This window comes from Malus domestica, chromosome 15, assembly GCF_042453785.1.
Source record: "Malus domestica chromosome 15, GDT2T_hap1".
Classification (NCBI taxonomy): Eukaryota; Viridiplantae; Streptophyta; class Magnoliopsida; order Rosales; family Rosaceae; genus Malus; species Malus domestica.
The window spans coordinates 10,063,623-10,074,525 of NC_091675.1; the positions used below are offsets into that span (position 1 = coordinate 10,063,623).

Here is a 10,903-nt window from a genome sequence, read left to right on the forward strand (position 1 = left end):
ACACTCGCATATATATACACAGCCAGCTAGGTTCAACTCCCCAATAAACAGATGACAGGGCATGCAGGTAGAATGAGTTAGGTTTAAAACATGCAGGGCACGTGACATGCACCGATTGGCTTTTACACATAAAACAGAGGCAAAATGGTAATTCAAGTACATGAGAAATGAGAAGAAGATGATGGGTCACGACTCACATGCACCATCCGTGTATACGTACGTCATAACGTGGCTGGGATGGCAAGGTTGATTAGGCCCCCAACCACTGCCGCGCCTAAGCGTATGGATGCACAATAAGAGATAGCTTAAAGCATTCAAAAGCACTTTATTCCCCCATGAAAAGGCCAATGCACCAAACCTACTGCTCAAACTGTTGCCAAAGTTTTACCTTAAAGTATGGAATGAATTTACCGGAATATGGCGTTCTAATTCAATATCATTGTCATGTTTTAAAAAGCTTACACATTTCATTTTTATTGGAACAGAACTTCACGATAATAATGAATCCATTATATATTAGTCATTCTCGTTGTTTTGGGTCATGTTTTGCACCAACCCATGTAAGACAGTAAAATTGGAGTTATAAACGGGCCGCAGGATTTGGTAATGGATAGCCCAAGGATTAGAATGCATGGGCCCTGTTTCTTTTTCTTACAAACACTAGTGAGTCGGCAAAGTTGAAAAAATGAAAAGGAACAATGTTTGGATTTAGGCCTAAACCGCTCAGGCCGAACCGGTTTGCAATGTTGAGAAAAATTATTCTCTTCTCACCCTTAGATGTACACACTCCCACAGACGCATATCTTTTAACAATTAAATCGTTTTTCTATTAGGTTTTACTCAAATTTATTTTTACTAAAAATCACCTAAATCGAAAATAATATAACCATTGCATAAATTATGATCAATTTAGTATTTCTTTGAAACATTGTATTTATTTATTTGTTTTCTGCACTACAATTGAATATCTTAATAATTTTGAATTTGTCTAATTTTCTATAAAAATAATTTATACATAATAAATTAAAATATAAATGATTTAAAATGTTAAAAAATTGAGATTCCATTGACATTTTCAATTTTAATTGGACGAGTATTTGTAGTAAACATTATCATTGCATATATGATTAATATGCACCTCGAAATTGGGATGGACCGAGAGCACAGGCCGTTTGACCATACGCAACAACTACTGTGAAGTATGACTATGACCTATACCTCAACTAGATGCGATTCAACTACGGCTTGCCCAAAATTACCCTCCCCTACATATGATTAATTTTTCTTTGACAATATATATTATAATTAAAGAGTAAGAGAATAAATTCGAACCCGTCAATCATAAAATTTCAATCTACAACCTCTCATTTTTTTTCTCTAAGTAAACGATATTATATACAATAAGAGGAAGGAGGTTGTTCAGCCTCACAATAAGCTTGTTATAATGTGATTCAAATTCGTCTTTAGCAAGAATCGAACCTAAGATTTCTCACTTACGAGTGAAGAGGAATATCATTGGACCGTAGTACTAAGTGGCAAAACCTCTCAATTATAAGTAAAAATGAATACTACTAGAATGTAGTACCAACTACCAAGTGACATAATTTTTTTTGTTTTGAAATTGTATATATACTAAAAGATAAGGAAATAAATTAGTTACAAACACGTCATCTACGATGTTCTTCTTTATCCATTATGGTTATGTTTAAAAGGACGTTAGGGTCAAGATTGGCAGCCGATTTATGAAAAATAAAGAAGCTTCCGAGCAATTAACGAGGTGAGAAGCACTAGATGGAACACGACAAGTTAACATGGGTTCATTTCACTTGGACACAGCATTTGGTGGTGGTGATGGTGATGTTTTATTGTTTTGAAGCAACTTTCACACACAATCACTAGAAACATATAGAGCTGATTGGAGTGGGGATTACTGTTAAGACACACACCGTAACAGTATGGAACACAAAACGGCGGTCATTTTATGTATTAAAATGCAACATTTTCATCATTCGGGGCCGCCTCATAAAACTATTACTGTAAATGGCAATTCGATCAAGTTGAAAGAATATAATAATAGAAGCCAGATGATTTTCACATACCGTTGTTAGTTTTTTATGACTTCTTTGTATTTCTGACAATTAGATTGAAAAAAGTCGAATGAAAACAACAGTAAGAATGGCGTTTGCTTATCATTTCCGTATTAAAAATAAAATAGTGCTATCCAGAAACCTCTTTTTAATTTTCACATACTCCTCTCAATTTTCAGCTGACAGATCGGATGAATTGAATAATATTAATAGACAAAAATAAACAAGCGTGTGGTAAAGATAAATAGGTTCATGAATAGCACTATCCTAACAATATTACATTGGTCCTTAGGTGAATGACAAGTATACTCTATGGATTAATAGTTCAATAATATTACATGGATCCCCACTTAGTACTACCGGCTAATGGTGTTCCTTTTCACTTGTAAGTGAGAGGTCTTATGTTCGATTTTCTCTAAAGACGAATTTGAACTATATTATTATGGATGACCCACTGTGAGGCTTGGCCCATCTCCTCCCCATAGTGTAGATAATATTGTTTGTTTAAAAAGAAATACTATAAGGACCAATAGTTTTTCTTATTTCTCCTTTTATTTGCTAAGACAAGTGATATTAAAGCAATTGGAGTACTAAACTTTGAAAAATAATACAGAGATTTTCAAAAGTAAGACTTTTTATGAAATGAGATACAAACACAACATCAATTAAGCAGTAAAATTAACAATAACCAATCAAAATTATAAAACGTGACTTACGTTTAAGGCAAAAGTTGATGAGAAGAAGATGGGGGGGGGGGATTAAGGGTTTTTTTATTTTTTAAATTATTATTATTATTATTATTTTTTGAAACAGGGGGGATTAAGGCTTTGGATTGGGTATATTAAAAAATTTGCTTGAGCACAACATAAAGAGTAATGCAATTCATACTATATTTTTATACCACATTTCTATACCATCTTAGGTTGCATCTGATGTAGACAATCATATCATTTGAAAAATTTGCAATACCCAAGAAAATGAAGGAGAAAGACTCCTCATATACCACAATTATCATTTAATTAACTAGTTTTTCTTAATTATTAATTTATTAAATAATAAACTAAATTAAAAAATCTGATTAATTTAAATAATATGACTGTCCACATCAAATACCACTTAAAATAGTATGAAAATATAATACAAAAAAGTATTACTCCAACGTAAAAGAGGCTACAAAAGTCATAGCCAACTTGAAAAGTAATGCAATCTGGTTTGACCCAACCCATTGAAGGAAAAGAACGTGGTATAGTGATGTGATCCAGGAGGGGTTTATTGTTCATAAAAAGTATTTAATTAATTTACTTTTTGATGTTTTGGGTCACAACTGGAGTCTGCTACAAGCTCCGAGTAGCTTCCTGCATGCTTCCATATGTCTACTTGTTGTTTATTCTTATCCAAACATATGTCACGCACCACGTCACGCACATTATGATATGATGGAAGAAGATCTTTATATCTTAATTATTTATTTTATATCATACGATCCGTTTTCACTGAGTATTATTTTTATTTAATTTTAAATAAAAAATTAAATAATTTACGATCACATAATATACGATAAATGATTAAACTATGAGAATCCCTAACATCTTTATAATTTAGATCTGAACAAAATCCAAATTCTGATATGATATCAGACGCGATTCCAACCGATGAACCCGGACACTTTTGTTTTCTATTTTATTCACCTTTTTGCCACTGATGAATCCAGACAAAAGTCAATTCTTGCTCCCCAAGTTTCCCATTAAACCTTTTTTTTTTCTTTTTTTTTGGTCTTATCTTTTGACTCATTTTCACTTCGCAATAGTTACACACGTAATATGAGACTTGTTTTTTTGGGTGCATCGAAGTATCGGTATGTTTGCACAGTTAAATTCCTATTTAAAAGTACAAAAAATTAAGATTTAAGATCTAATAATTAAAACATTCAAAGCACGGAATGCCTTAGAGCACCCAAAACTTTTTTTTTATTTGACATTATACATTTCCCCATTATAAATACCATCGTATTAGAAAAAGAAAAAAAATTATGTAGCAGCGTTTGGCCCTTTTACCATGTGAACTTCTGACTGCATCATTAGAATTTTCGATCCAAAAATTTGAAATTTTTTAATATGAACATATTAAAAAAGATTAGAGTGCGTTTTAGGTTTGAAAATTTTGAATTTTCGAAAATATTAGATAGCATATTACTATAACTGCCATCAGCGTGTCGGTTTCAACACTATTGCCTATGAGATGTAGTTTCCCACTGGTTTCCTTTCTTTAGTGGCTGCAAATTCGATTTGTGTGGTGTTTGATTGAGGACAACGGAGTCCGCTTCTTTTTTTTTGTTTTGGGGTTTGGTTGGGTTTCATCTCTAGCATATGCAGGGGCTAGTCCGTGGTCGACGGCAAAGGAACCAGGCAGCTAGGGTTTCTTTGTGTGTTTTTTTTGTTTTGGGCTAAACTCTCGGTTTGAGCTCTTTTTTTTTTTTGGCATCCATCTTTTGTTTTATATTTTATGTCTATACAGTCTCCGTTTGCATGCATATATTGTGCTGGTACTAAAATTTACCTTCTATAAAAAAATTTGTACTTTAGTTAAAAAAAAAGGGTTAATTAGAAAACAGAAGTAAGCAGAAATACTTAGCATGGACTGGTTGGACTTTCTAATTAATGTTTTTTATTTTATTTAATCTACAATTAAGGATGGATGCGGCAAATCGAAAGTTCAAAATTCAAAGAGAGGGAGAGAATTTTCCATTAATTTAAATTATTAATTTGTCGATCCAGCAGAGCAATGACGTTCATTCCCATGCGACATGTGTAGGGCCCAGGCAACCTCACTGGACATCGTGTCTCTCGACCCAACCCACACACTTGTTGTAATCCCCGGACAAAATAGTCCCTCCTCACTTATGACGTGGCGAACGCCCAGTGCTCGCACAACGAAGACAAACACGATGGCGGAACACCGGATTATTTCGCGGAGCGAGACCGCCCGTCAACGATTCAGAAGAGCCAGAGTTATAAAAAGGGCAAATATTTGGGGGAAATAAAATAAAAGGAAAAAGATTAAGAACGTCCAAAGTTGGTGACGAAAGCAGTGACAAAACAATCGAAAGTGGGCTCGTGCACACGTGTCACTTTCATGCTAAACCGTCGACTGGTGTAACGTGACCCATCTGGCTGCGGTCAGCCCAGCGCTCTATCTCTATCTCTCTCTCCCCTCTTTGTTTCTCTCTCTAGGACTGGGTGGCACTCTCTAGGCCCACGTGTGAGAATTGAAAAGTTGAAACATGTGCTGTGCCGTCTGTGTTGGTGCTGGTGGGTATATATATAACGCCTCTTGGGTCTCTTATGCTCCAATGTTCTGGTTCGAAATCTGAGAAGAAGCAAATTAGCAAGAGCAAGAGGAAAGAGAAGAAGAAAGGAAAAGGGAAGGAGTAAAAGCGAAACAGTAAAAAGTAATCATGAGCGGAGGAGGAGACGAGCAGCAGCAGCAGCAGCAGCTGGAGTTACCGCCTGGGTTCAGATTTCACCCGACGGATGAGGAGCTGGTGAACCATTACCTGTGCAGGAAATGCGCTTCACAGCCTCTCGCTGTTCCAATCATCAGAGAAATTGATCTTTACAAATTCGATCCGTGGCAGCTCCCTGGTATGTCAAATTTATTCCCAATTTCAATTATTCAATTTGGTTTTCTTCTTTCTCCCCCAACCCAACCCAAATTTCATTTCTGAAAATTATGGTCTGGGTCGAACTCAATTTTCTATGGATTTTTGAATTTTTTGTCTAATTTTTTATTTTTCTTTTGGTGTGGTACGCAGAAATGGCACTTTACGGAGAGAAAGAATGGTATTTCTTTTCGCCAAGGGACAGAAAATATCCAAACGGTTCAAGGCCGAACCGGGCAGCCGGAACCGGGTACTGGAAGGCGACGGGGGCTGACAAGCACATTGGAAAACCCAAGGCACTCGGGATTAAAAAGGCACTCGTGTTCTACGCTGGTAAAGCCCCCAAAGGAATCAAAACCAATTGGATCATGCACGAGTACCGCCTCGCCAATGTCGACCGGTCCGCCGCCGCTGCCAAGAAAAATCAAAACCTGAGGGTACGTCCGTCTTTCCATTACCCTTTTTCTCTTTTACCATTATACCCTTGGACCCACACACGTCATTGACCCTGGACCAAATTTTGTAATTTGACTAAGATATAAATGCATTTATTATTTCAACGGTCAGCTCATCTGTGCAATCTAAAAGAAAGAATATCATATCTAATTATATTTTACACATTATAAGATGAATGTATTAAGTAAATTCATGTACCTTTTTCGGTCTCTCAAATTTTGATCATGTCATCAATGCCTCTTAAGAATGCACGTTGTAACTTCTGGTAGATTAAATTAGAATATCGCTTTCGAAAAATAAATGAATCCGGCTTCAAATATTTTAATCTTAATTTTGTTTAATTACTCAGAGTGCTTATCGTTCTAAATTGATGTTTATGTAATGCAGCTTGATGATTGGGTACTATGCCGCATATACAACAAGAAGGGCAGCATAGAGAAATACAATGTTACAACCAAAATGACCAAATACCCAGAAATAGTGGACGAGCAAAAACCTGACATGACTATAATGCCCCCGCCGCCGCATGCAGCATCAAACACGCATCACATGATGGATTCGTCGATGGATTCAGTGCCGAGGTTGCCACAGACGACGACGGACTACTCGAGCTGCTCGGAGCACGTGCTGTCACCGGAGGTCACGTGGGAGAAGGAGGTCCAAAGTGAACTGAAATGGAGCAATCAATTGGAGAATTCCTTCAATACCCTCGACAATCAGTTCCTGAATTACATGGATGGCTTCTCGGATATTATGGACCCTTTTGGGGGGCAATTGCAAATGGAGCAGCAGCAGCCCTACCAGTTGCAGGACATGTACTCCTATCTCCACACCCAATTTTAAGCCAACTTACAAGGGTACAATTGGAAAATGGCAAGACGGAGAGAACAAGAAAAAAAAAAAAAAGAGGACCATGATTATTTGATTTAGTACTAGACTACTAGTTAATATTCTTTTGAATTTGGTTACATGATCAATTTAATTTTATTTTGGATGTCTGCAAAAAAAAGGGGGACGTTTAGATAATGTTAATATGTAATGAGATTCCTGTAGAAAATTTTCATAATTTGTTCCAAGTTATGTACCATAGAGAATTGTTTTATTTTTCTTTTAGAACGTAAGATATGAATGAGAAATTTTTTCTCGATGATCATTTTTTTTAAATAGAACGGCTTGAATCTAATTTAATAAATTTTAATGGTAAAAGAAAATCCTAACAACTCAAATCTAAATTCAATGGTCAAAGTAATGATATTAATTAATCCAAATCAGATCAAACGTCAAAACTCCTTTGAAACTGTTTGGGCCCAAAATAATAGTTTGGGCCGAGTGTAGAATCATTCTCGGCCCGGAAGGCCTTGCGACAAGAAGACCATGGATCGTTCAGCTTGTGGGCTTCCAAACCTAGGCCGGTTAGGTCAAAATGCAATGACAAGTCGAGTCCTGATACAATAGGGAGTCTCGGCAGGATTAACAACCTAGAAGCGGATAGGGCTCGAATAAGGACTAGGTTCACAATCCTAATGAAAATAGGACTGGTCGAGGTGATATTGATCCGGAGAGGGAAAACCTAGTCCGAATAGGATTCTATCTCAGATTCAGGGTCCAGTGCTATAAATAGCGGAAGCTGTGCATCAGGAAAGGCCCACAAAATCAATACAAAATTGCCCTGCGCAAACTCTCACAACTTGAGATCTTTTTCTTTTCCTTTTTCGCTGACACATCTTCCGTTGGCATCAACAGCACTGTGGAAGCAACCGGTGATATCTTAAGTCGGCATAGATAGCTCTGTCACCGTAGGGTCGGTCGGTCTCGCAGTATCTTCCGTTGGCATCAACAGCACTGCGGCGAGAACGGTCGATTACCTATCCAAGTCTCGGTCGAGAAGGGTTTTCGAATCCTTGTTGGTCGAGGTCACCTCATTAGCCTTCTCGGCGAGGTGAGGTGTCACAGTTATTACATTCGGCACATTGCAAGCCGAATTCGGTTCGTGAACTTTGTAAGAAATAGCAGCCTTGTCTTCAGGCTCGAGAACCCAAGAGGCCGAGACGTGTTCCTTTCTCGGCCGCAATCGCAAGACACAGAAGTCAGTAGCGCGACCCAACGCAGCATCATCAAATTTACTCCTCGGCCGAGCCTCGGCCGACGAGTTGGCACGCCCGCAATCACCGAATGACGTAGTTAGCTTAGAATATACTTGGCCTGCGCGCCACGTAGGCTTTGTAATTTCTAGGGTCAACATTTTGGCACGCCCAGTGGGACCCAGTGCTAAAACTACGAAGTTCATGCCAATTGAAACGCGATCGGTAAAAAAGAAAACAGCTATGGGAAAATCAACAGCCGATTTACCGATTCAGAACGTAGGACAAAGTGTGCCACAGGCGCAGAATCCCCTTAGCGCCAGGACACCTGAGTCCACAAGTGCGACTCGCCGAGAGAGGGAAGTTAATCTCGGCGGTCAACACCGCAGTCTAGAAATCCCTAACAGGAACACCTGTGTTCTCAATGAAGGGATAGTGGAGGATTGCGACGAGGATGGCGGTGAAGGATCTGACCCACCAACAAGGTTGTTTCTTCGAAAGCGACTCGACGAGCAGTCTCGGTTAGTCGAGCAGACGTTTAGCCGAGGTATTGACAAGCTACATGACGTGATACTCAATTCCACTGAGCAGCAAACCAGATTGCTCGAAATGCTGGTTAGTAAATTCAGTGACGGCAGGCCTTTCGATCCTTTCCAGCGCTTGCCACCAAGAAATAATACGTTACCAATGGTACAGGCCGAGCCAATTCCTGCTCGGCCCAAACCAATTGACTTGGAAAAGGTCGGAGGGTCAAATAGTAGGTCGGACGGAATCGACCAGAGGGTCGAAGCAACACCTGTTGATATGACCGAGGTTCAGCGGATGATCGACTCGGCCATGAAGAAAGGGCCGAAGTTTCCTAAGTTTATCCATCCGTACCCGGCCTACATAGAAACGTTCGGATATCCGAAAGGTTTCAAGATTCCAGATTTTAGCCTTTTTGCCGGTGAATCGTCCTTGTCTTCGTTGGAGCACGTGGCTCGTTTCACCGCGTAATGCGGCGATGTTCATAGTGATTTCCATAAATTACGGTTGTTCAACTTCTCGTTGACCGGCTCGGCATTTGCTTGGTATATCAATCTCCCTCCTAATTCCATCCAAAACTGGGAGGAGTTGGTCGAGAAATTCCACGAACAGTTTTATCGACCAGGGTTGGAGGTGTCGGTTTCTTCATTAGCAAGGATGGCTCAGGCATCAGATGAGTCCCCAATGGATTATCTTACCAGGTTCAAATCAGCCAGGAATTGGTGCCGAGTACCCTTGCCCGAAGTCGAGTTCGTCCGGCTTGCTTTGAACGGCCTCGACGTCGAATACAAAAAGAAATTCTTGGGGGCAAATGTTCGGGATATGTATGAATTAGCCCAACATGTCGAACAGTATGATTATTTGCTCCGCGAGGAAAAGATTTCGAAAACTCCGTCTCGGGGGACGATTTACAAGAATCCTACTGTCAGTTATGCGTCAACCGAGGATGAATGCGTTAGTGTGGATGCGGCTGAGATAGTAATAGATAAGCCATACGTTTGCAAGGCCTTGACTCAAGTTGACTCCAGGGAAGTCAAAAGCCGCTCGGCCACTGAAGGAACATTGAAACCGTCAAAAGTGTATACTTTTGATATTACAAAGGCTGACGCAATTTTTGATCAACTGTTGTCAGCAAGGATTATCAAACTTCGGCCTGGTCACAACATTCCCAAGGCCGAAGAGCTTAAAGGAAAGGTGTATTGCAAATACCATAATTCAAGTAAACATACGACAAACAATTGTGTCGTATTTCGAGACAACGTCCAGAGCTGGATTGATAATGGAAAACTGAAATTTCCAGAGAAGAAGATGAGTATTGATGCTGATCCTTTCCCCACAGCAACCGTGAATATGGTCGATGCATACCTACCTAAGGACAAAGGAAAAGGGAAGGCCGAAGTTGTTGCGACGCAAGGCTTTCGGACTCAGAATTCTCGGCCACGTTTCATGGCCGATTTTCGTTCGAACAAACCACCTACAGCTTTAACAGGACCCGCTATTGTTAAACCTATGAGGGATTATAGCACCGATGAAGATAGTGGGACGGCGGTTTTTTGCAGTAAATGTAGAGCGAAGGTCGGCAGTGAGCCAGAGGAGAAACCATCTTCGCCTATCACAGAACGACCCACGGCCGCAATTCAGCAAAAAGCAGCCGGCGTCGGCCGACCTCAAGGGGTTTTTGATAGGCTCGGCCCAAAAGTGAAGATGGAAGAGACATCCTCAGTCAGGCGGCGCCTCGATTTTGGCGCTTCATTTTATGACGAGGACTATTATACACGTAATTCTAGTAGTTCGGAATCGTCGCGGAGTCAAAAAACCTTCAAACCTCCCGAGCCTAAAGATCAACGTTGGTACACATATCATTCTTCGAAAGGCGTCTACACCGCGTTGTCCAAATCCCAGAAACGCCGGCACCAGAGGATAGATTGCATGGCCCGTCGGCAGGCAGCCCAAGAAACTTCGGTCCCTAAATGGCGGCCGAAGGACACAGTTGCTACTGGTGATGAACGACCATCTCCAGCTATTATGACAGAGTTTGGTCAGGGGAAACGGTTGGTCGACCGAGATATCGAGACCACGTTCGAAGAAGCCGATAA

The 10,903-nt window shown here is 39.8% G+C and overlaps 1 protein-coding gene across 1 annotated transcript; it reads left to right on the plus strand.

Moving 5' to 3' along the window:
- Positions 1–5,255: 5,255 nt before the first annotated feature.
- Positions 5,256–7,348, plus strand: LOC103456281 (NAC domain-containing protein 2). Its single transcript, XM_008395971.4, has 3 exons — positions 5,256–5,728; positions 5,899–6,182; positions 6,589–7,348. Exons 1-3 carry the CDS (start codon positions 5,542–5,544, stop codon positions 7,042–7,044), a joined length of 927 nt encoding a protein of 308 aa, XP_008394193.3. The 5' UTR covers positions 5,256–5,541; the 3' UTR covers positions 7,045–7,348.
- The last annotated feature ends 3,555 nt before the right edge of the window (positions 7,349–10,903 follow it).

Coding starts and splice junctions, on each gene's coding strand:
- LOC103456281 (XM_008395971.4), top strand. CDS start 5,542: ATGAGCGGAGGAGGAGACGAGCAGCAGCAGCAGCAGCAGCTGGAGTTA. Junction 5,729..5,898: donor CGATCCGTGGCAGCTCCCTG/GTATGTCAAATT, acceptor TGTGGTACGCAG/AAATGGCACTTTACGGAGAG. Junction 6,183..6,588: donor AGAAAAATCAAAACCTGAGG/GTACGTCCGTCT, acceptor TATGTAATGCAG/CTTGATGATTGGGTACTATG.